Source organism: Girardinichthys multiradiatus, chromosome 10 (assembly GCF_021462225.1).
Source record: "Girardinichthys multiradiatus isolate DD_20200921_A chromosome 10, DD_fGirMul_XY1, whole genome shotgun sequence".
NCBI classification, from domain to species: domain Eukaryota; kingdom Metazoa; phylum Chordata; class Actinopteri; order Cyprinodontiformes; family Goodeidae; genus Girardinichthys; species Girardinichthys multiradiatus.
Genome location: NC_061803.1, coordinates 23812376 through 23839025, shown reverse-complemented (window position 1 = coordinate 23839025; position 26650 = coordinate 23812376). Strand labels below are relative to the sequence as shown.

The following is a 26650-nucleotide window of genomic DNA, read 5'->3' as shown; positions in this document are numbered from 1 at the left end:
AGAAAAACAGAAAAACAATAAACTTGTCTTGACTTTAGTATGATCAAGATAATGTGCTCTCTGTGTGCTGAGTTTGATGGGACTACAACATGCTATAGTGAAGGTATTGACCATTTTATACATACTTTAATGGTGGAAAAATGACAAAAAAATCTATTTAAGCACATTTTTCCTACATAAGAGTTGTACTATGATCCAAGAAATGTAGTATGAAAAACGTGAGATCACATACACATAAAATTATTTTAATGACGATACCCCTCTCCTTGGTGACGCTATTGAACATTTCTCCATCATCGCCATGCATTTGAGGAGCAGCGAGCTCTGCATTGAGGCCATTGCATGTCCCCCAGCACAGTTATAGGCTCTTTTTGAGGAAAATACAATTGTAGCTCACTGTCTGCCTTGCTGTGGTTGCAGAGAGGTGTTGGTTTTGTAGAAGCAATGTTCTGCTGATGAGTTATTGACCCGGAAAAGCCGAATCTGTGAATATCTTTCTAACTTTATCGAAGTCTGTGTAGTTGCCTGGCCATGGAAACAAAATTTGGACCCACAATTTTTTTGCGAAAGAAGTTGTGCATCACCATATATATGAAATGATCATTGGGCAAAGTAACCCTTAAAATATGTTTTGAAAGGTTTCAAAATGCTTTACTGTCAGCAAAATGCTGGACCCACTGTAGTGTTCTTTCATTTTTCCAGATGTCTAAAACGCTCTGAAAGGGGCTCATTCAGATAAATCAACTTCACCTCAGTCCGCTGCTGTCCAATCCTGATGCTTCCTGCATAGTCATGGGTCTTTGTTTTGGAAAGAAGTAACTTCTTTGGTGTCCTTCGTGAGCCCTGGCTGAAAGTCTTTACCCACCAAGTCTTTACAGTCACACCTATCTGCTGCCATCCCTCAGAAAGCCCTGCACTGGTGGTGACCCAGTCCCTTGGTAAAGAAGATGGTCCTGGCACTTACTCGAGTTTCTTAGGTGAAGTAAAGCTTTCTTGACAGCAACTAACCTCCAACCCCTCTTTTTTTTTTTACTGATTCAATAACTGGCTGGAATATTCTCACATGTGAAGCCGTTTTAATGCAGAGCCATGATGACATCGTGCGTTTCCTTGGAATTTGAGCAAAATGCCAAGAAATTCCAATTCCTTTTACATCAACCATTCTGCTTTTTTTCAGCTGCCTTGACCTCAGAGCCAACAGTAAGATCATTGAATTTATGCGTTCAGGTCACCTTGTAGTAGGGTTAGCACACAGTGCAAATGAGTGTTATGTGATCAGATTAATCTTAATTTACTTTGTAATTATTTGCATCTGAGCACTCTTCATAACATTCTACATTTAAGGCAAATCGCTGCGACATAAGCTGAAGCAGTGAAGTCGGTCCATCTCCAAACGTTTACCCTCAACTGTGCACTTCTTTTCTGATCTGAACCCAAAAGGAAGCATCAAATAAAAAAGAAAACATATGAGCCAAGTGTGTGACCAACAGCATTTTTGGTGTTTTATTTTACTTCTGAACTCAGAATCTGCTTGCTGTAAATCAAACACTGTTCAAATTTGAGGTTTAGCAAGGTCTGACGAAAAGTTTTCAAGATGGCTTGAAGCAGCTCAGCAAATTGACTCAAACAAAAGGGAACTCAGTTTGAATGTGAGTGAAATGACTTTCTTCTAAAGATGCATTCGATAGATATTCAAGGTGCAACATAATCTCCGGTGTATTCTAGATCCATGAAACTAGAGACGAAACGCTGACACACAGCTGTGGCTATAAGTGTTTTAATTTACATCTGACAGGACAGACATAATGGAATAAAGTTGATGAAAAAAAGTCATCAGCAGCTACACCTTGGTTTGATAGAGCTCTCTGGGGCTGACTGACAAAACATTTTGAAATTTGTAGTGAGCTCATGAAACCCTTATAATGAACAGGTTTGTTGCACTTGTAATGCCATCCTCCCCATGTAGATGCTAATCATTCCCATCTCCTTGGAGCGGGATTGGACAGAGAGAGCACAGTTCACCTGATGATCTTACACACCTAAACAGCAAACAAGAGTCCCAAACTACCAAAAACAAAACAAGATGGTTAAAGATAAACTATATTCGTACAACGGTTCAACAGGAGGAGAAGTTGCAGTCTGGTTTGCTCAGTCCAGAGAGAGCTGATGGGGACGTTTTGATGGAATGACACTCGTTCTAGTTTTGCACTGAACTGTAGGGATGATGGGACAGTTTGTCAAACAGCCTGCCTTTGAAAACACGGACCAGCGCCTCGACTTGACCTTGTTTGTTAAGGGGCAGCATGGAGGCGGGATGGTCTTCCCTCTTTTGATTTTTTTTTCCTCAAGAGTGTTTGTTCTCCCCGTTGTGGTCTGTGGGCTCAGTCCAGTTCTATGGGGCTGCTGTCCTCGTGGGCTTCTTCGGCACCGTCGTCCTCTTCCCCAGAACCCATCAGGCTGTTTAACAGATTTCCTGCCAGATTCAAAGTACCGATCAATATTCTTTCATTAGAAAGATTTTAGCTGAGAGCAGGACCTTTTAAAATATTACATACATTTTTGGTTTTTAGGCTTTATATTGCATATCAACACAGGTCAGTTTCCACTGTGCACTGAAGTGGGGTAAAGTTCAATCCCACCCCTTTCAGTTAGCTTATAATAACCGTGGCAGGAGGAAGGCAGCTAAGGTTGTCCTTTGTAAACTCTTAAAAACAGATAGATGCTGGACCAGAACTATTTGTCTACAAGTCCAACACAGTCAGCGTTTATTTCCTTTATTCTGGGGGATTTTGCCTTTAGATTGAAAGTTGTTTAGTATTACAGGTTCATCCCAGTTTAGAGTACTATTGAAAAAATCATTTATTTAAGTTATATAGTTTAAAAAGTGAATCATTATACAGATTCATTTCACACAGTGATATAATTCAAGCGTTTATTTCTGTTCGTGTTGATGATTATCTTTTCCAGCTAATGAAAACCCTATATTTAGTTTCTCTGCAAATTTAAATATTACATATGACCAATGAAAAGATCTGTAATATAGAAATGTGTTATAGATGCATTATGGCCTGCAAAATCATGGTGAAGACTGTTGATCTAGCAGTTATTAACACCATCCACCATGCTAATGATTACTTCATCCTCAGTAAGTGAGACAGCGCTGGAAGTAACTGTAGAACCGGATCTGTGTTTGAACTGTTCATCTACACCTTCAACTTGTATGTTAGACCCAATCCCAACCAAACTTTGATCACCAGCCTTGCTTTAGATATGATTAATCTATCCTTAGTAAATGGATATCAGTCAGGTTTCAGAGCTCATCATAGCACTGAAACAGCTCTGTTGAAAGTCATTAATGATATTCTTATGGCCTCAGATAATGGACTTGTTTCTGTACTGGTTCTGTTAGATCTCAGTGATGCATTTGATACAGTCGATCACAATATTCTCTTAGAAAGCCTGGAATATGCTGTAGGGATCGGAGAAACAGCACTAGGCTACCTGGCTCTGTGTTTAGCTGTGGCACCTTCCTGGAGGGGGACATTGGCCAAGCTGTTGCTGCTGGCAACAACTTAATGCTCTCCTTATACAGATGATACACTTGGCCCTGTCTTTCAGTGTTAAACCCCATCTCTGCTAGACATAGCTACTGGCTGAGCTTCTACTGGGACTAACTGTATGTGCTCTCTTTCATACTCTAGACTTGAAAACTGACTCAGAGTTCATCTGCTTAGCTGTCTTTTTCTCCAAGAGGAAGCCACTAAAAGAGCTACAACCATTGGCGATTTACTTTTTCCCATAGAAAGTACTCCTGGATCAGTGTTTTTTTTGCCTCTGCTCTATTCTATCAAACCCCCAGTCAGTCGAGGCAGATGAACATTCACACTGCGCCTGGTTCTGCTGGAGGTTTCTTCCTGTTAAAATGGAGTTTTCCTTTCCACTGTCGCTACATGTATGCTCAGTATGAGGGATTGCTGCAGTCAATGCAACTGACCGTCCACTGTCTCTACATGCTCATCCAGGAGGAGTGAATGCTGCAAGTCACTGACTGGATGCAATCTGCTGGGTTTCCTTAGACAAAAAACTTTTTGGTGCAATATAGATAAAACTGAATTGAATGTGGCAGTTCATAAATTGCTGTATCCTGGAATAATATTGAAAAATTGCATGGAGGGAAAAAGTGTGGCATTAAAACCTCACAGTAATAATTGCAGCATGCAGCATTGTGAAGCAAGGCCAGTTGAAACGTTTGGGGGAGATTCCCAAGGCACGGACTGAGGCTGGAGTCAGTGCTTTAATATTCAACACACACGGTATCCAGGACATGGGCTGCAACTGCAATATTCCTTGTGTTAATCTGTGCCATCTGCAGGTGTTAGTCCACTGTGTTTTATCAAAGCGAAAGTCAGAGCAGCTATCTACCAGGAAATTTTAGAACACTTAATATTTCTTCCTGCTGACAAGTTTTATGGAAAAGGTGATTTTATATTCCAGCCAGAACTGGGACCTGTCCACCCAGCTAAACGTAGCAATGCTTGGTTTAATAACCATGATATCTCTGTGCTTCACTGACCTGATCCCCACAAAGAAGCTATTCTCAAGATGAAGATGAGAGACACTGGGACCCAACAATGGCTGACCTAAGGGCAGCTATTAAAGCAATAATAACACCTCAGCAGAGCTAAAGGCTCATCACCTCCGTGCCACGCTGCACTGATGCAGTAATTCATAGAAAAGGAACCCAGGATGGATTTACTTTCAGTAGGCTGACATTTCCCTATTGAACATTTCCTTTTAAATCAGTCTTTTGTTACATTCACTGTGTGTAATGATTCTATATAGAGTTTTCCTTTTTGAACTGAACTTCTGAAGTTAACTTTTTTATTATCCAGTACAACTAGACTTATTATTATTTTGCCATCTTCCTCCTATCATCTCACTTGATTTGGGCTTTGTAATTTTTTGTTTTGGTTTCTTCTCATAGAACAGGTCTGATGTTTGAGGGTTATAAAACTCAGTCAAAGATGACAACATAACTTCAAGGGCATCTTCGCTTGGTTACACTTAATCTCCATTAAGAAAAGCTGAAGTAATGTAGCAGGTAGGCAGCAGTAAAACTATTAATGTGATTGCTTTAATGATTGTGGGTTTAGAAGACCAGTGTGTGCTTTTTTTAGAACGGACATTATATCAAGGTTGAACTAATGTTTAATCTGATGCATAAGTTTAAAATATTAACCAATAAAATGGCAGCACACAGTATGTGATGTCTGAGCCATAAAAAATATTTACAGTGTTAAAGTCAAGCAGAAACCTTGAGCGAAAAAAGAGTTATGGAGACTTTTGCATGGCAATGTATACAGATATTTACAGTAGTTCTTAGCCTCATACAAAGCTTGTTGGCTTATTGTTTGGTGAAGGTACAAACAAACACTCTTCAACTCACCCAGCAGCCCACCGTATGATGGAGACTGTTTAGGTGGGACTCCAAAGAAAAGCTGTCCTATTCTGTCAAGATACTGAGAAGACGGCAGCATGTGCAGAGAGAAAGAGAAATGAGGAAGGGAAAAAAATGCTTTAATATACTGATTTGTTTTAGAATTTTTACCAAACCTTCAGGCCTCGTCCACACAGAGACAAAAAAAGTATCAAAAACGATTTAAATTAAAATGTATGTGAACACTGTAGTATGTAAGGACCCATTGGTGGCGCCAATATACTGCCACAGAAACCGACCAAAAACAGTGGACAGAAACGACGGGCATGAGCAGGCAACTCATGTGAGAGAAACACAGCAACATGGTGGCAAGGGGGGCGAAGGTCAGGTACAGCGAGAGTTGGAGCATGTACACATGAACTGCCGTTTTGAAATCTTTCCACTCTGGAACCTGCTTTCCATGGATCCGTGTGGACAAAATGCCAAAACAAGGAAATATCTTTTTCTTTTTTTGTTTTCCTTTCTTCTCTGTGGATAAATCTAAGCTCATTTCCATGTGAACAGGGCCTAAGTTACATCAGACCAATAATGAAACAACTCATGGGTGTCAAAGCAATACAAAATACCACTCACCTCATTATACATGGGATCCCTCTTCAGGGAAGGTTGATATTGCTCACATAACACTGTAAAAACTGTTAATTTACCCCTGAAGGACAAAAAAGTTCCAATTATTGGACATCAATAGTCAAATCTATTCTAAACAAAGTCTTTATTTAGTCTGACAACAGAATAATTATCAAGAGATTTGTTCTCACCCATCCACTGCCAGCAGCAGAAACCAGATAAAGTTTAGTAGAGGCTGGACGAACGGAGGGCCCTTCTCTATGGATGGGTGTTTCTCTGTGTATGTGCTGAACACCACGGAAGCGCTGTTTTTGTTCTTTAGGCAAAGGAACCTGTAGTGTTCAGCAGTTCAGAGAAGGGAAGGACAGAATTAGGGCTGACACAAATTAAAACAGTGGAGTAACAAACAAAACAAGGCCAGGCCTTTGCAGGTCGGATAAATCCTTCAGCATAATAAAAACAACGATTCTCCAGTTTCGCAGTACGGGTGTCACTGTTAACTTACTGAAGGACGGCTTGCACCACAAACATGTCGACCTCACTGCGATAGCCTCGTGACGATGAATACTCCACCAGCATCTCAGCACAGCCCTCCCCATCGGATGAATGCAGGAAATGATACCGAGACTCACTGTAATTTTGCTCTAAAAATACAAAGCAAGACAAATTAGCTCTTCATCCTAGAGCGATGACGCCGTGTGAAATGTTGTGGGAAATGTAGGAAATCGGTACAATCAACTATGAAGTACATGCACATTACACCCGCCTCTGTGAGAGTCTTAAGACCATTTCAGACCATTATTTTAAATTCTTCATTGGCAAGAATAGACTACAGATAAAGTGCACCTTTATGCAGATGATGTACTATTAATTGTCTATTTGAGGCAGACTGTTGACAAGCTGCAACTTGCCTTCCAGCTGCTGCAGTTATTTGCATTATTCCAAGATCTCTGATATTAAAGCTATTTCTATTCATAGGGAAGACCTTATTAAGAAAGTATCCTCATATAAATATTTGGGTATTTGGCTGGAGTATAGCCAGAGTGCACATTGAACATTATCCAAATTGTCTTAATAGTTCAGTAAATGGGCTTAATTGACCTGTCTTAATTGTTTAGGCTTCATTTCTTTTAGGGCTGCAACAAACGATTATTTTGCTAATCGATTAATCTTTCACTATTTTTTGGATTAATAATCTGACAGCAAAAGGTGCTTGTTAGGAGATTTTTTTTACAGTATTTGAACGAGGTAAAGCTAAAACTATACCACTTGAGGAGTTCTGGATAGAGCATATTTACAAAGGTTTTTCATCTTAAATGCAAAATGTATATATTTGTACAATTTTGGACTAATTACTGATCTGAGAGGGTTGTTCATTTAGAAAATGGTATGTTTTAATACTCCAGTTAATTATTTGATTATTAAATTAGTTCACAATTATTTCATAATGGATTTATCATGATTAATCCAATTAGATGTTTCAGTCCTAATTTAGTTCCATCGTTTTGACTAGAGTGACATCACATGCACGTTGCTCTCACAGCGCTATGATGTTTAGATTCTGTTTATTATAGAGTTGCGAGGTTCACAAACAAACCTAACCTACTGACTCGATCTTCAACAGAAAGATTCATTCTTTTTGATGTCATTTTGTTTTTTTGCCTCCGTTTCCCACAGATACACACAAGCAAATTTTTGCATTAAACAATATTTTTAAGTATGCTGATGTTTCCCCGAGGTCTAATAGATCCAACACAACCAAAAAAGTAACAATCCCAACCATGCTGTGAAACCTGGGTGTTTGCAGACATTGTTAATTAAGACTTTATTGTCACGATAAATCTTAACTCTTATCAGGATAACTTTTTTCCACTAAAAATTGCTCACCCCTAATGCCTTAACACATCACAGCCCAAGGGGGTCAATGGGACGCACCTTATTTGTTGTGAGTTAAAAAGTCAAAACGGCTAGTCTGACCAACAGAGGGCACAGCAACATGAATAAGCCAAGCAGCAGACTTTAAAATCTGTTCATTTCAGATATATAACATCTTAAATAAAATTTCTATCATTTTTTCAGTTTGAATTATTCTAATCTGCATCATTCCTCGCAGAGATTTTTTCCAAAATAATTTGTTTTACCCTGATTTAAAAAAATGAAGCCGGTCTTCAATGGCTCGTAAAAGTAATGGATCAACAAAATTGAGCTCCCTTCAAAGAGCCATCATTCCCATCTCTAACTTATCACTGTTCTTTACATTTTAAAACAAATGCCTTGTACTGAATGGATCACTGTACTCTAGATTCTCCTTTAATACAAACACTCTAGTCTCACTACTGCGTTTCAATTGTATAGCCAAAATCACATTATTAAATACTCATTGACAAACTGCTCACTTAAACAGTGTGATGTTTGATTGACAACAAACCCATTCAATCCTGATACTTTTTTAAAGTTCTACAATTGTATTTGCATTTTCTGCAATTTAAAAATTACACTGAAGCATAGCTGCAACTGAACAGCCAATAGAAAGTTTGAAAAGAGTATTTTAAAATAAAGAGCTCTCCAGAAAATGATCACAAAGGGGTGATATAAGAACCCCAAAAATTCACTTATTTTCTTGACAGTTACTTAGAAAATAAGCCATTTACCTTTCCATAAGATGACAGCAAGCAGCTGGTGGAGTTTTGGGTGACCTAACTTGCCAGATCCTCCTGTGGACCATTTCAAGGCTCTGGAAACAAATGCAACTCTCTCTGGAGAGTTTGGGTCCATCAAGCTGAACAGCTTGGCCAGGTTTTCTGCACCACAATTCACACACACACACACACACACACACACACACACACACACACACACACACGAGTAAAAAGGACTTTCTCTAATTTCACACTATTTAACATTTGAAATCAGAAATGTGGTGACAATGGATCTAAATAATTTAGCCATGTCTGACGCTGATTTGCACATTAGCAACACCAAAACAAAAAGAAATTCTGTTGAAATGAGCTATCTGTAGTAGTGACATTTCTTTAAGATGATGATATTTTTAGCGTACACCTCACTCCCATGACTCTCGCTCATGCGATGAAAGAACAGCAGGTAAAAAATATGCAGACAGCTTGACAAAGAAATCTTACTGGTCGGTGCGTCAAATCTTTGGTATACTGATCAATCTGCAACTCACCTAATATTTCATCCTCTACCTTTGTATCGGACTTCTCCAAAACCTCCAGCACCAGCATGGAGAGATCAGCTGCACTGTTTTGCTGAAAAGCAATAAAACAGGCCACTATATCTTTTGTGCTCTATTTTCATAGAAAGGGTTGTATAAATATGCATCATCAATCTGTGTCTATTCAGGCTGCTGAAAAAGAAGCACAAATACAACTGATATGTGAACTTCACGTTAACAACGTACACATTGCTGGCCACATTATCAGCTAAATATATATACAGAAAATGTTCAAGTAACTCATCTTTTGCTGCAGTAGCATGTCACACAGCACATTAAAAATCTGATCCAACATTGAGAAATACTGTTTTTTATGAAAATAATTTGTGGCACAATTATTGACGCCTCTGCTCTTGACACTGTACAGCCCTCTTTTTCCAACAGGGCAGCCTTTAGTCTTTTTCTGCAACATTTCATAAGGTTGGAGCATACAGAGAGAGGGAGCATTGTATATTCTGTCTGGACTGTCCAGAGTCCTGGTTCCTGATGTACAATCACCCCAAAGGTTTCGCATAGGATTTCGGTTTGGGGACTGAGATGCCATAGAAAAAAAGGTTTTGTGACTGGTGGACCATCTTTTGTTTTTATTTGGCCAGATGTTTCAGATCATGCTGCTAAGAGTCCCATTGCAACCCATTTTCAGTTTACTGGATATGTTCACAAGATTTAGAATAAAACAATCCTGGTATTTCAAAGACCTCATGATGCTATTCATCACAGATCCTTCACCATACTTAACTGAGGGCATAAGATACTTTCCCATATTTCCATCCTGATTTCACACCAAACCCACCTTGAACGTTTTGCAGAAAGGTTTGGTCTTAATCTCATTTTACTAAGAATCACAGCTCCAAAAATATGTCCCAATAGAGTTTATCAAACTCCATTGGTTTATGCTGTGATGTTTTTCTGGCAATACTTGCAAACAACTGGTTGGCATGTAGGTGTTGCCTAATGGTATAAATTAGAATAAAGTCATGAAGACATGTGCGCAAATTAAATTCTTGATTTTTTAAAAATGTTCCAGTGTGAGATTATGCTACTGCAACAAAGACAAATCATTGGTTAGCACAGCAGAATGCCAACTTGAAAACCATAGGTAACCTTTGGTTAACAATAATAATAGTAATAATAATAATAATAATAAAGGAAAAGAATCCTTACAGTTGTTAAGTTGAACATGGACAATTTCAGGCTCATAGTACAAATAGCTAACATTATATGTCCAGATCAAAGTTTAAAATCCCAAAGCTGGCGTTTCCTGTACCTGGTTATAGCTGAAGAAGAGAAGAGCCCCATTGTACATCAACTGTCTGGCTTCAGCATGTTTCCCCTGTGACATATACCTGATGGAGTACAGGAGTAATAATGTTATACATTCTAATTGTTTCAAGCTTTAGTGAACATTTCTGTGTTCTCTGATATAATTTATTGGACATAGTACTAAAATTGTAATGCAACCCATTTCACTTTTACAGTTCGATGAGATCTTGGAGACTTGTGCAAAAGGTCAAGCAAATGAAGAAGGGAAACACCAAACTGCCTTCACATTAGGCTGAAGGAATGGGTTTAAATAAATTGTGTTGAACAAACCAACCAACATGACTAGATCTTTAGAACTAGTACTACTGGATCATAGAGATACTGCGTTAATATTAGACATTTCCAAATAAAATCAAGACAGTTCTAACAGCATACAAATATGATTATTGGCTATTAATTGGGGAACAAGTAGTGTGTAAAGAAAATAAACTAAGCATAAACATGTTTAACTATTATGCTTTATTAAAGGATGTGTAGCTACCTAATCTAGCTAAATGCTAACACTGTTGCCCAACGTCAACAAACCCCCCTTTACGTGTTGGCAACCAAAACATTTTGCCGTTATGTTTTTAAATGTATGTATATTTTTTCAACTGAAACGCAGAAACAGCTGTCTCATGTTCTTATCTCAGTAGTTTAGCTAACACATCTCTGCTATCATCTGCACTCTCACACTTGGTTTGCTAAATAGGTAAACAGCCAATAGCCATAGTCCTACTGGAGAGCGAATGGTCGACCGTCCAACCATGTCTAACGCAAAACAGGAATAGGCGGGTCCAAAAAGAAACCCAGCCAATCACGTGTAAACAGCAGCGAAAGAAAGGTTGACAGCAGAATGATCTGGAATAGGTAGGCCTCGAAGCCGAATGACAATTACAAACTGCAGCTACAAGCCAACACAGCGGCCATACCTACCTAAAAAATAAAGTTCTGTACATTTGGTGCGCTTCATAGTAGTCTCCTTTTTCTACGCTGGCTCGAAGTTTCCCTTCGACTCTCTGAACGCCTCCACGGTTCCTGACGCTGGAGCACCTCAGAGACTCCGGCTCAGCCATGGTCGCACCTCTACCAAAGCGCTGACAGAAAGACCAAACCCTTTTAACCAAACTGTCCCCCTTCGGCTGCCGTAGCCGGCGTATTATTATCGGGCTGGATAGTAAGGTACTGGAACAGTTTTTCGAAATCTTACAACGCTTAAAACTGTCGTTGATAAGACATAGACTGGAAAAAATTCTAATATAGGAACTAGCAAGGTTGTTAAAATACAATTCTCACTAATCCCTCTAAGGAAATACTGCTTTTTATTAACCATCTAGGGGCGAAATATTAGAAGTAAATTAGTGTATCAAGTGTTAAACGGATTTATTCAAACACAAAAGCACTATAATATATATTTCTGGCCAAGCTATATTGATCCAGTTATTGATTTTTTGTCTTCATTTATGACTCTGTTTCTATTGTGATTGTGTTTTTTTTTCTTTTAAAGTTAAACGTAAATCATCCGTTTGTGTCTGTTTTAACATTTTAATAATAGTTAATCAGAAAACGAATGTGAAATTTCCACAGATAAAAACAAGTTTCAAGATTTAAATTAATGTCGGTTTGAGAAGATAAATCAGCACTTGCATGTTAAAATTTAATTTATTTCAGTAACTCAGGTCACTAAGTTATCCATTTAACCATTATATAGATTAAATACACACAAACTGATGTTTTCAAGACTTGATGATTTTCTGCTTACAGCTAATAAAAACATGACATTTAAGATTATAATATTACATCAGACATAAAAAACATTTTTATCACAGAAATGTGAGCATAATGAAAAGTATGTTTAATACTTTCCTTGAAGGTTGTTATTTTCAAAAGGTGCTTTTAGTCTGACAAACGAGCCTAATCTGAGCGCATATTCTAGTTTACTGACATGTACCTGTTTTATGGCTATTACTCCACGGATTATTATGATTATTTTTTTTTATCATTCTTGTTTACTACTTTTGTATGTTCTCCATTATTACTGTTCCTCTTTGCAATTGTTTTGTCTTTTTATGTATTCATGGTTCTTTCTTCACATCCATTCACCAGCATCAACAGAACATAAATCTTGTCTCTCCGGTAAATAACTAGATAAGAAACAGATTTTCCCAGGTTATGTATGAATATATAAATAATGTTTTTATCTTTCTCTCCTTTTTTCTCCTTCTAACATGGTTTTACATCGTTTGTTTGTTGTTTTTGTCTTTTTATGAAAATAATCGTGTTTTCAAAATTTAAACCTCTAGTCTAAATTAAGGCTTGTGTGAATCTAAGGGCAAAGCTAAAGGGGCACTGGGCCCTGCTGAAATTTCACTAGCAAATGAAGTTTCCCTGCCCTGCAACTTGCTGCTTTCCATTTGTCTCAGTCAGATGTCTCAGATTCAGGAGAGCCAGTATGGCTGTGAAACAGTGGGCCAGATCTTTACCCTCAAGGAGTGGCTGTGTGGGTTATCGATGTTTGTTTTTTCTGTCCACTTGTGGATCTGGAGAAAGGCTTTATGGTGTGTATGGACAGGATCTCAAGGCGCACTCATGGATAGAGGGTGTCTGTTTTGGAAACCTCTCAACCTTTCTTTTAATGGGTGATGTGTTCACAGCTGAGTGTTGGGTAGGTGGGATGAGAGTCAGCCCCCTCTAAGTCTGGAGTCATGGTTCTCACCTTGAAAAGGTGGACTGCTCCTTCCAGGTCGCAAGCCAGTCTCTGTCTCAAGTGGAAGATTTATATTTTGCTGTCTTTCTCATCAATGATGGAAGGACGTGCGAAAGATGGATAGACAGTTTGGGGACCTGTCTGCAGTAATGTGGGCATTGATGCAGTGTGTTTTGGTGAAAGAAAAGCTGAGCCAAAAAGCAAAGCTCTTGATTCACTGGTCTACATTCAGATCCTCACCTATAGTCATGGGACATTAATCATGCCAAAATTAGCTTCTTCTGTAAGGTGGGTGGACTCAACTTTAGAGATAAGCTGAGGAACAAGCTCATCTTATAAATGTAACTAGTTACTACCCACCTCTGTCCACATCAACAGGTGCCTGCTCAGATGGTTTGAGAATCTGATCAGGATACCTCGCTTTAGAGGTTCTCTGAAGCTGATCTGAGCTTTGTGACACGGTGCATTGCTGGAAGTATTCATCTGAAGATGAACACAGTGAGGGAATAAAAGGGCAAACATGCTCATCAGCAACAATATTCAGGTAGGCCCTGGCAATTAAATCTATCTATCTATGTCTGCCCGTGCTCACTGTGGCTATGACATTGTATTATTAGCGTTATCTTGCATCTCCACAAGGTATTTTGCTTTTGTCCTGGGGTTGTTGGCCACACATCCATTTCTGGGACACAGAACCCCCCTCCTTTCTAAACTGCATGGTGGCATTCATATCGCTGCCTAATTGTTTGAACTGATAAACATGGCACCTTCAGGTATCTGGAAATTGTAACCAAGATGAACCAGACCACATTGTCTTCTTGGTATATTTTCTGATTTCCTGATTTAATTTAACACCAGACAGTGAAACAAATTTAACAAAATCAACATATTGCACTTGGTTTATGTGAATTAAGTGACATAAGAGCATAACGAAGGTAAATGTTCATTAATAACAGTAATTATTAGGTTACTGAATGTTGATTTGTAACACCGGAAATACTTTTGGCTGCGCTACATCTTGCAGTACGCAGACTTTGACAGTAGGTGGAGACATACGCCGGAAAGATTCAGACAGTTTGTTTTGCCCTCCAAACCTCTCCCCGTTTTCCCCTTCAGGGTACTTATTGCACATATTTAGTAGAGGAAGGTGTTTTCTCCATTCATAGACTCACACTGTAATAACTGTAGTTGCTATAGAGCTGAAGTAAATCTGTGACAATGATGCTGTGAAGGAAGTGGGCCGTGGGCGTCCCACGCAGAGGAGGGTTTTCCGGTTAAAGTTTCCTTTGTGATTCGGAAGTAGCACTGTGATGCTGAAGCTGTTTATCCCCAAACTCAGCACAGAAGTGGCAAACATGATAAGTAAGCATGGATATAAATTTTATGTGTTGACCTTTCGGGTGGCTGGCTGTTGTGTAGAGGAAGGAAAAAGCGTCAGAGGGACAACATGAAGCTGGCGGATAGTGGTAATGTCTGTCTGCCAAGGTGTGCTAGCTGGCTTGCTAACTCGGGCTATCTGTCTGCGGTCTGAGCCTCAGAGATTCAGACGTAGCTGGTTCTGGTATCGGATGCAGTTGTAAGCCTGTATGTTGTTTGCGTGCGGCTTGACTTCAGCGTTTGGCGTATTTGGGTGAACTCCCATCGAGACTGGCTAACAATAGCTTAGCCTCTGTGTGTGTGTGTGTGTGTGTGTGTGTGTGTGTGTGTGTGTGTGTGTGTGTGTGTGTGTTTTGGACAGTGACAGCTGACATCTGTGGCGAGGCCTCCTGAAGCGTGAATTCCTAAAACTCAAGCCAACAGTTGCCATGGTTCTGTTTTTTAAAGGACACTTAAGTACACAGGGAGCTTTTCGCTGCACAGCATGGCCTCACTGCTCCAAATCCAACAGCACATCAGCATCCGTCAAGCAGTGTGGACTTCAGGGGTAAAAGCAAATTGACAAATATTTGATAAATCTTCTCTCGTGTTTTCTCCAGCAAATCGAACCGATTCCTCGTCCTGCTGAAATGGAGAAGCCCGTCTTGATCCTTCTGTAACGCAGGTAAGCAGCAAGCCTGATTGCTGATCTGTTTATCTAAGCCACATCCTTCACTGCGGAGAAGCTGTTGTAATTCGTGGAATTGGGTTTCCTCTGTTTCACATTCAAAGAACCAAAGCTGTCAGGACGTGCTTTTACCTCACAGTTCAATGTGATTGTGATGCATTTTAGAGAGGGACGTGTAGGCGTGTGCAGAGAGGAATGTGGGTCTCTTTCTTCAGTGCTTTGCACCAAGGCATGTTCAGACAGCAGCCTTCTGTTTTTAAGTTGGAAAAATCAGGATGAGGCAACCTGATGTTACACTGAGCCTCTCTAAAAGATCACCTTAAATCCAGCGAGTTAATTAAAACCTCTAACATGTTATGCCAATTAATGGATTGGTTAAAAATGCATTGTTTTGAGGATGTCACCCGTGTACAATGAGTGAAACATTTAATCTGAGATCATTGTGTTAAAAAATGCTATGTCAAACCTGTTTGTTATTATGACTCATTTAAACCCCTGTTACATTTGCTTGTTGTTCTGTTTCTTACCCTTCCACACGTTTCATGTTTGTGTGTGATAGATGCTCCTGCGGACAGTGTATGAGTTACAATAACGCAGTCAACAGAACCTGGGATGCGTCAGTGCATTGGAAAAAATGTTCTTGTCTCTCAAACTTTTTTTTTTTTTTTTTACAATTTGTCAGGTTGGAGGCAACAAACAAAGTAGCTCGTAATTATGAAGTGGAAGGAAAATTATGCACTTTTGTTTTTTAGATTTTGTACAAGAAAAATCAGAAAAATGTGTATTATTTGTATCGAGTCTCTCTAACTCAGTACTTTGTAGAATCATCTTTCTTTTTAATAACAACTGCAAGACTTTTGAGTAAACCCAATCAGGATTATCTGAGGTTATTATTCTGTATTTACTAAGTAGGTGATTTCCAAAAGCAATTGGTTGCACTGGATTTTGTTACGGGGTATTGATTAAAGGGGGGTTGAATACAGTTTTTTGTTTTTTTTTGTAAAAACAAACAAAAAAAACAACTACCTGTACTTTGTGTTGCTTTGTCACATCAAATCCCAATTGAAGTTCATGGTAGTAACTTGATAAAATGTGAAGTCTGCTCTTTGGTCCTGAGAGTTTGTAGTTGTTTCTTTATTGTGTGTTCTCACATGCTGTCTTGTGTGAAATGTAAAGACATATGTATGTATTCATGTATGTCAGAAATACTTCAAACAAAATCCACAACAGGAGTAAGACTGGCTGTTAGTCAGATAGGTAATTTAACATAACTTAACATGATTTCAGTTTAATTCTAACTAATGGTACTTGTTCTATTTTTCTTCATTAGATGTCTTGAGCTGTTAATCATAAGAACGACTAAATGTTTGGAAATGACACTGAAGCTATTGACAGCTTAAAGAAAGGCGTGTAAAACTGCCCTTTGCGAACAGCTGCTACAGCAACAGTTGGAAAAGCTCAAACATGCAAATTCTCTGATGGCGACCGTAGTTCCTAGCCTTACACCTCGCTTCTCTTTTCTGAGTTGTTTTTCATGGAGAGCGTATCATTGGTATTCTAGTTTCCAGGAGCCGTGGGCCAATCATTTTTCTCCTAAAGACTTAACTCTGTTGAAGTAATAACTGTTTGCCTGCTAAGACAAACAAGTGTTTCAGATTGTTCTGATATGTAGTTGTTTGATGGTTTTAGCTTCTTCTGAGCTGATTCAGCAGAGCTTTGATTAAAAACAGTTTTCTTTGTCTGGGTTTGTATGAAAGAATGAAACAGCTGGTGCTAAAGAGGTTTCGCCCAAAGATGCACAATGTGTGTGTTCTAAGATTCCTGGCTATGTTTGTATGCCTTTTTTAAAATAAGCATCATAAATAATAAACTCTATGCTGTTAGGTATATTTTATGTTAGGGCCTGTTTTACGAACTGAACCTAAAAATACAGTGTATTTATTATAATGCCTTTTATAATTAGTTGTTTTTTTTTATCTTTATTTTAACATTACATATTAAAACTAGAGATGCACACTTCAGAGATTTTGTCATTTCAAAAATAAATAAAAGCTTTATTAAACTTAATATATGAGAGGATTAAAGCTCTCATTTGTTGCTATGTGTTAGGTTATTAAAGGTGACCTAATATACTTCCTTTTAAACATTTGGGATAGGTCAATGGGCTATACAAAACATGTTATTTCATTTTTTGCACAAAATCATTCTCAGATAATGAGATGTCACCCCCTCAATTCCCCCTATTTTTTAGCTCCTATCATGATGAGCTGTTTTAGGGCTCTGTCAATCTAATTAATGCAAATTAGCTGTATCTGGCCGCGGCCGCAACTCAATTTGGGGGGCGTGGCCAGGACTTTGTACAAGTGAAAATGGCTGCCAGCAGACTCGCAACAGTACAGCCTTGTATCTCTTTTTTTTTTTTTTAAGATATTTTTTCGGCACTAGTGGACTTTATTTTTGACAGTAGGTAGAGAGAGGGGGAGACATTCGGTAAACGTCGCCGGGTCCGGTGTTACGTCGATTCGCGTTTCCCCATCAAATACGGTTTCCCCAGCGTCTCCTTGCCGCTCACGCGGCAAAAAAGGCGCGTGCTTGTTGCAGGCTCGGAACCGTCGCGCTGTGCTCGCGCCACAGGGGAACTACGGTAACCCTGAAAGCTCAAACATCGTGTTTCTGAGAAGTCGATCTACATTTGTTGATCTAGTGTGTTGTTATTAGATAAACTAATATATCATTCGATAGATAGATAGATAGATAGATAGATAGATAGATAGATAGATAGATGTAAATATAACGACATATTTATATACACACACACACATATATATATATATATATATATATATATATATATATATATATATATATATATATATATATATATATATATGTATATATATGTGTCAGTCATTTTCTACTGATTATTCCATAGTGGGTCATGGGGAAGCTGGTGCCTAACTCCAGCAGTCTATGGGCGAGAGGCGGGGTACACCCTGGACAGGTCGCCAGTCCATCGCAGGGCAACACACAAACAACCATGCACACACTCATTCATACACCTAAGGGCAATTTAGAGTGACCAATTAACCTAACAGGCATGTTTTTGGACTGTGGGAGGAAGCCGGAGTACCCGGTGAGAACCCACGCATGCACGGGGAGAACATGCAAACTCCATGCAGAAAGACCCCTGGCCGGGAAACCATACGAAATCTCCAATATACATTTCTGTCACACCCTCAAAAATAAAATAGAGTCACGCATTTTTGTTATCTGACAGCGGGAGAATGTGCATAGGCACATGTGGTTCTTTGCAGCCAACAACAGAACATCTGCCTTTGAAGGGTAGCCATTGTAAAGCGCGAGTAACCAGCCGGTGACACGGGATCTTCCACAGAAAATCAAGTGGGTGGAGCTCCGCTTCAGTAGCTAGTCAGGCGCAGGACTCAGTTAGCGTTGCTAGGTGCCAGTGTAACAGCTTTTGAAAGAAAAAACAAAACATTAATTTATGGCCAAAAAACAGCTGAATGTTTTTTTTTGCGTTTATAAAAATGATCAAAAAGTGAATTCTGCATCATAGGTCCCCTTCCAATTGTTAATCTATGTATTGTAGAACTATAATTGAGCCCTAAGCGGCCTCTCTGATCAGTCAGTAGTTATTTATGAGTGAAGAAGTGACATCACACACTGTGTGTTGCACAGCTCTGCAAGGAGGTTTTCATGAAAATATTCTAAAACAAAGACAAAATAATTAGTTGACATTTTGAACCTTCCTTAGCATCTTATCTTCGCTATTAGTGCAGATAGTTATGTATCATAACAGCAGTCTCTGTATTTCCTGTAGAGTACTGTAAATACACCCTTACCTATAAATGTGATATTTCCAAAAGATTGCCAACATGGAAAAGGAATCCACCATGTTCCATTACAGATCAAATTTGACAGAACAACAAAGCTACAGTATGTTCAGCGTTCTGATTTTTGCGATATCCAACCATGCCTGATGTCGCAGCTTTAATAAACTGCTGACATGTCTCTGTAGGAAATTAAGATTACTTTTTAGTAGCTTCTAACAGCTTTTGTTTTAAGACAGTACCAATACTGAGAATTGCTCCTTCCTTTACTGTTGTCGGCATAAATTGGTATCTCTTATATATAGGTGCATTCACAGGTTAAAAAAAGATCCGATTATTATTATTATTATTTTTTTGGTTTCTGAATGGCTGATAGCACACCAAGCGTTAAATTCGTATTTCGGCCGATTTCTTGGTGCATCTCTAATTATTAAATCTTTGTTTTATTCTAGTTCTTTGTGTCACTATGGCAACACTTGACCCCCTTAAAGGTGGTGACCCCAGTGCTGGAGCTATGGAGGTCTCAGGGACTTCAGGATCGGCCCCAAGCCCTCAGAGCGAAGCAGTTACCAATGAGCTCCAGGAGCTCTCGCTTCATCCGGCTCCAAATATGCTGCCAATACAGGAGCGCAAGAATGGTGAGTCTGAAATATTTGTTTTAAATTTTCTTTTTGGCTTTTCTTTCATCTAGTAAAAATGTCTAATTTTTGGAGCCCAGGCATTTGAACCTTGAACTGTACAGTCTTACAGACTGGGTCAACACCCATTCTTGATTAGGATGGGATTAATTAAGGATGTCTGAAAACCTCAGTATCTCACAGCATGGCTTGGATTGTTTTATTTTTTGGACTACTATTGCAGTGTTATTTGCACACTGACTATATGCAGGAAAGATGTATTTCAAAATAGATAATGATTATTGTCATTCATTTTGAAACAAACACTTATCACTTTTATCGTTAACACTATAAATGCAAAAAATGATCATGATAAAATTTTAAGTCCATATCTCCCATCACTGTTCCAGATAACTTTAATGTCACTGGTATGAACTGAGTGGCTTGAGAACTTCCTAGACTTGTATAAAAAGCTCTCCTGTATTGTGTCTTCCAAAGAAAAAAAACAACCCTATTTGCTTGTTTTTGTTTTTGCAGAGCTGGTTCCAACCTGAACCGATAGTTATCCAGATAGTTGTTAAGAACAAGATTCCAACTTGATGCTTTTCATTAAGGAGATTCCTGAAAAACAGAAAAATGCTCAGTATTATTTCAACATGTGTAGTCCCCATCACTCTACATCTTTGTAAAGGTAGATTTTACAGACCATCTTCTTTTGTTGCTCTTTAATGATATGGCCTACTCTTCTAGAGCTAATAGGGACTTAGTGTGCCTTATTAGAAAATGTGAAATTGGAAGTGTAAAAAAACAAAGTTTTCTAAAAGGTAGAAAGTAAATGCTACCTGTGCCTTAGTGTGTTATTTGGTTAGTGTTAGTGATTAGCTCACCTCAGAACATCTAGAGACAGGTAAAATAAGAGGGGGTAAAAAATGTATGTACATGGAGGTCTGTGTGGTTTGAAGTCATTAGAAGGAGGGAGCGAAGCAGCTTCTGAAGCTGATTGGCCTGCACCAGTGCGCCAACCTCCTGCTGCAGCAGATTAATGGGTGCTGCGTGTTTGTTCGCTGGACTCGATGCTCTGCAGGCCTGCTTTGTGTTTGGAGATAGCTAAGCTTTGAGGCTGCATACCAGACTCTCACAGAGCCTTGAAGCAGCTTCCTTTGGTCTGAATCATGGTGAAATACTGGGTCAGTTTGATTAATCGATTGACACTTCCAGTTAAAGCCGAGTTTGACAGAAGTCCCTTGTTTTTAGAGGTTTTTATTCCAACACTTGATTAAGTCTAACTATTATTTCTTTTTGATTTGAACATCTTGTATTCGAGTTATGTTGTATGATTTAGGTCATCAATTTATTGACTTGATGTTTGCAAAGCTTTAAAATGTATTTATCTTTTATTGCAGCAGCAGATTCTATTACAGTCAGTTTAGCATTTTATTTAATTTCCTTACCATCCTTTTTAAAAAAGATTTTTTGTGTGGTGATAATAGGAACTTTGTTCCCTGTCCTGCCCTGTTTACCATAGTTGATTTAAAGATTTTAAATATTTCTCTAATTATAGATATAGGCAATTTTTAGGTAAAGAGCTATTTTCATGTTGCCATTTTCTCACTTATTGAGATCAACACTTATCTGCTTTAGTGTTCTGGCATGTTCTCTTATCCTTCCCATTTTGAGGAGTGACTAAAAGAAACGGGCCTTTGTGGCAAAGCATATTTATATTCCAGGGAAACAGGAAGTCATGGATTACTAGTTAAAAGCTCTTTGACATTCTGGTCATCTTATGAAATTAGATTTCTTTTCTAAGAATTAAACGGCACCAATTGTTTTTTAATTTAAATGGGATTTTCTTTCCACTTAATAAATGTACTCAAATTTAATGGTTGAATTTTTCAATTTTTTACAAATGACTACCCAAATGGACACATTTGGGTAGTAAAAATATTGCTGCGCTCTCTGTGATTGTTGCTCGTTTTGTGTGTGGGTTCTTTGGTTGATCGTGCAGCTCTTTGGACGGCTTAGGTCTTAAAGCATCTCCATCACTTGAATAGCTAGATCTGTGGTAGAAATGAAGACATCAGTTTCTGTAGGCAGGAAGGGAAAACGCAAGGATCACAGAACCAGTTGGGCCACCAGTATTTCCAGTTCAGTGTCTTTAGCTTAACAAAGGTCAGTTTCTGCCATAGAGTTTAGATCTTGTCCTGCTGCATGAGCAGAGAGATCAGAAGATTGATTCTAAGCTTAATGTGTAACTTGACCACAGAGACTCACACATCCTTGCATTATAGACGAGCATCGGCCGATGCTACTTGCTGGGCATTGGCTGCCTGTTGTGTTGGAGGCCTGCAGTTGTGTTGATTTATAATTTTTTTTATTAGATGGGGTGAACTAGTTTGTTACATGACAAGTATCTCAGGTAATGTTTCCACTGTTTTGGAAGATTTCAGAATGTGACTACTTCTCACAGGGCCGTATTTGTCTCTTAGACACGATATCTTAGACATCTTAGACACAAAGATATATTTTCCACCAGCCTCAGGCTACCACTCCCAAATTTAAACAACCCCTTCTCTTGTTGGACTATTCCTGAGACTTTACTCTACCAGTCAGAAGCAGACAGGTTGATGCAGGCACTCCTGCAGCTAATCCAGCGAGAAGATGCTGCTGCTCAGAGTGTGGGGTCATTTCTCCAACATACATGATTGTTTGTTTACTCATACAGTTTTTAAGCTTTAAGCTTTTTGACATTTTATCACATTATTGCCACAAACTTCAACGTGTTTTCTTTGTATTTCATTTGACAGAACAACAGAAAGTAGTGCATAAGCGTGGAATTAAACATGACATTTGGCTTTCAAAATGTTTTGCAAATACAAACCTGTAGTGTTGACTTATTTAAATCAAAGCATATATGTGTTACAATGGACCAGTTAGAGTCCAGACCGACCTCCAGTCGAAAATCTGTGGCAACGCTCAAAAATAAAAGTGTGCTTGTATAGTAAAGCTTTTCAATGGTTTATCTTTGACATCAATGTAAGCAGTCTGTTTACTCCAGCAGGTTAGTCCTTCGGTAATGATGAGTGAGCGTAGATTTTTCATCAACCAGACACGTGTGTGTATGTTTGTGTGCCTGGAGGGAGATGCCTTTCACAAAGAGAACGGGACACAGATGTTTTTCGGGATGTCCAAGTGCGTTGATTGAAGACGTGAAAGCAAAGGTTAACATGCTGGTCTGCAAAGCTTTTTACGCTTCCTGTCCTCCCAGTACGAAACCTGCCTCTGAGCCATTCTGCAGCAAAAAATACCAGTCACGCCATGTTAATGGGACTGACATAGTTGAGAACTCTGAGGTGGTAGAGCTGGTCCAAGTGTAGGAGTGCAGGCTGTAGGAGCAGCCTTACCAGCAGGAGGAGGAGGATGAGGAAGTTGAGGGAAGGGGGGAGGTCATGTCTGAAATGGCAGTATTGCATAACGTCTCAGAGGGAACAAAGGGAAAGCGAGCAAAACTGGAAAGCAAGTAAATGATGTGTTACTTAGACTTGGCAACAACTTGTTACAGTTGTTTTTTTGTTTTTTTTTCTTATTCCTGGATTAGGTTAGTGCATTAAGAAGAGCTTGCTAGCCACAAAGAGCATAAGAGAGGAAATGTAAAAGAATGGGAGAGATGGGTGGACCTTGTTGTTACCCAAGGAGCTATAAGGCGCCACTACACACACCCTCTTTGCTGGGACATGCTCACACTTGTAGGTGCAGTCTAGAGAGGAGAGTGTGAAGTGCACAGCTACCTGTGGAAAACCAGCTGATGCCTGCAGGGAAACATTTGGACTCCTCTCTCAGTGGATGGTGTTGAACACTCTGTTTGCTGTCAATGGGAAGCATGCATCGCTAGTCTGGTCAGAAAGGACAAAGATTCTCTTCGGCATGGTGCAGAGGGACATGACCATCCAGTCAGGTAAAGTCTCTTCAACTGCACTTGATCAGGATTGCAAGTTCAGCTTGGTTTTAGTTGCAGCAGGGTTTACAGGCACACATTTCCAAAAAGAATGCAGACTTTATAATGTTCCTTAAAGTGTTGAACACTCTTATAGATGCGTACCTAACCGAAATATTTCATAACGATGAAGTAAACTGCACACTTACAAAATAAATTGGTCTCCTCAGGGCAAAGGAAACAGGTGGGGCTGGAGGGCCAACTTTTCAGGGTCTCTTTAAAGCAGAACTCGGTTGATGAGGTTGTTGGCGGATTAAAAGATGCAGTTAGGACGAGGAAGTTCTTCTGTGTGTCTTAATTCTCTGAAGGATTCGGCTCACTCCCAGCAGCTGTCAACTTTCCTGCCAGTTTCCAACTTCTTCATGGTCTCTGACTTGAGACAACTGAGCAGCTCACAGGCAAATATGACAGAGTTAAAGGTGGAGTAGAGACACTCGGATAGAGACCAAAGCTAGGGTAGGAAAGTAGGTTGGAGCAGTCACCGACTCTGCTCCAGATTTAAGTAGAAATGACCTACTCATTTCAGTCGAAACAGATTGTTCCAGAATCTCATGACAACTGCTGAGCCATATAAACAGGCAAATTCTGCACTGCCTGCAGAAAGCAAGAATGCTGTTTGGGTATGTCTTTAACAAAACCGCAACAGATGATTTCACCAACAATTATGCTGGTATAACCAGTAGGTGCTGCAGGGATTGATGTACATTAAAAGTGTGCAGACACTTGTTTTTTTGGAGCACACAATAGGCCAGTGTCATATTACCAGAAATGTGCAGAGTAGACCCGTCACAATAACAAATCATCACGCAAAGCTAATCAGTTCAAATAATAGCTGTAATATTTTTAATTTTCATATTCTATTACTTTCAAATTTCTTCCCATCATTTAACAGCTGTTACCCTGAACACACCATCCCCACAATAACATATGGTGGTGGCACCATCATGCTGTGGGGATGCTTTTCTTCAGCAGGGACAAGGAACCAGGTTAGAGATGATGGGAAGATGAATGGAGCTAAATAAAGGCCAGGTCTAGAGAAATGTGGAAAGCTGATGCTTTCCACATTTAGACACTGAAATTTGGGAGACAATTCCCAAAAGACGTGCAGCTCTAATCACTGTAAAAGGTGGTTCTACAAATGCGACTTAATACAAATGTACATCAGTTATTCTGTACCTTGTGTTTGTTTCATAAGAAACCAATTAAATGCATTGAATTTTAGGATTGTATACAAAATCAGATACAGATAATATCTCCATACCCCATCTGTGCAAGAGAATTCCCAGGGTTTATTTGATGCTGACTCATACGGCCTCACTTCTGGTTGGTAGGTGGCAGAAGTGATCAGTTTGCTGTCACAAATTAAAAATGCTATCATGTTGAAGACACAAGCGTCTCAGCGCTCTTGCTGTTGGGCACCTTCTGGAGATGCGGTAGCTTAATATGCAGCCTGGCAAAGGCCAATTTAGCCCAGCAGTGATTCAGGGCGCTGATGGTACTGTTATGTAATCGTCTGGAAGACTGCCAGCAACAAAGGCCCGAAAGCACTCTGTCAGGCTGAGACTTGGAGGATAGGAAAGGGGTAAGAGGGAGATCGTGGGATTGATACATGGCAAGAAAGAGGACTGTTGAAGGAGGAGATGATGAAAAATTTTGTATTTAATTTAATAAATAAATAAAAAATGTAAAAAAACAGACATTGGTTGAAAGAGAGGAAAAAAAAGAAAGGAAAGCAGGAAGGAAGGAGGTATTTAAGTCAAAGTAAACAGCTGCTCCAGACACAGTCCAGCTGTAGGTCCAACATAAAAACAGCTTGCTTTGAAAGCAGCACACTATGTTTTAGTGCATATAATTTAGAGATTTTGGATAATAGATGGATGTCCTAAACATTTCCTGCATCTGTCTTACAGATGCAGGAATAAATAACAAGAGTCTTCTTGGTGAACAAAGTAACTGGCTATCCACTACACACACAAACAGAAATACAGGGGTTGGACGATGAAACTGAAACACCTGTCATTTTAGTATGGGAGGTTTCATGGCTAAATTGGACCAGCCTGGTAGCCAGTCTTCATTGATTGCACATTGCACCAGTAAGAGCAGAGTGTGAAGTTTCAATTAGCAGGGTAAGAGCACAGTTTTGCTCAAACTATTGAAATGCCCACAACATTATGGGTGACATACCAGAGTTCAAAAGAGGACAAATTGTTGTATCCAAAAAACATAAAACCACGGCTGCCCAAATCATGGCAGAATTAAATGTGCACCTCAACTCTCCTGTTTCCACCAGAACTGTCCGTCGGGAGCTCCACAGGGTCAATATACACAGCGGGCTGCTATAGCCAAACCTTTGGTCACTCATGCCAATGCCAAACGTCGGTTTCAATGGTGCAAGGAGTGCAAATCTTGGACTGTGGACAATGTGAAACATGTATTGTTCTCTGATGAGTCCAGCCTTACTGTTTTCCCCACATCTGGGAGAGTTACCGTGTGGAGAAGCCCCAAAGAAGCGTACCACCCAGACTGTTGCATGCCCAGAGTGAAGCATGGGGGTGGATCAGTGATGGTTTGGGCTGCCATATCACGGCATTCCCTTGGCCCAATACTTGTGCTAGATGGGCGCGTCACTGCCAAGGTCTACCGAACCATTCTTGAGGATCATGTGCATCCAATGGTTCAAACATTGTATCCTGAAGGCGGTGCCGTGTATCAGGATGACAATGCACCAATACACACAGCAAGACTGGTGAAAGATTGGTTTGATGAACATGAAAGTGAAGTTGAACATCTCCCATGGCCTGCACAGTCACCAGATCTAAATATTATTGAGCCACTTTGG

General features: G+C 39.5%; 2 protein-coding genes across 8 annotated transcripts in view; one reads left to right on the top strand and one right to left on the bottom strand.

The window, feature by feature from the left end:
- Positions 1-1761: 1761 nt before the first annotated feature.
- Positions 1762-11728, bottom strand: get4 (guided entry of tail-anchored proteins factor 4). Its single transcript, XM_047378007.1, has 9 exons — positions 11538-11728; positions 10567-10645; positions 9252-9333; positions 8716-8865; positions 6570-6708; positions 6256-6396; positions 6071-6146; positions 5447-5519; positions 1762-2473 (listed from the first exon to the last, which is right to left on the bottom strand). Exons 1-9 carry the CDS (start codon positions 11675-11677, stop codon positions 2382-2384), a joined length of 972 nt encoding a protein of 323 aa, XP_047233963.1. The 5' UTR covers positions 11678-11728; the 3' UTR covers positions 1762-2381.
- A 2726-nt stretch (positions 11729-14454) lies between these two features.
- Positions 14455-26650, top strand: part of mrtfab (myocardin related transcription factor Ab) — a 59630-nt gene continuing 47434 nt past the window's right edge. The window contains exons 1-3 of one of the 7 annotated variants that reach the window (XR_007040102.1): positions 14455-14670; positions 15285-15349; positions 19656-19841. Coding sequence is in view for 6 of the 7 variants with exons in the window: in XM_047378001.1 (XP_047233957.1) it covers positions 19670-19841 (172 nt within the window). In the remaining variant the exon portion in view is untranslated. Of the gene's footprint in view, positions 14671-15284; positions 15350-19655; positions 19842-23557; positions 23773-26650 lie in introns of those variants that run through there. The other 6 variants (XM_047378001.1, XM_047378003.1, XM_047378000.1 and 3 more) reach the window with 6 other exon arrangements.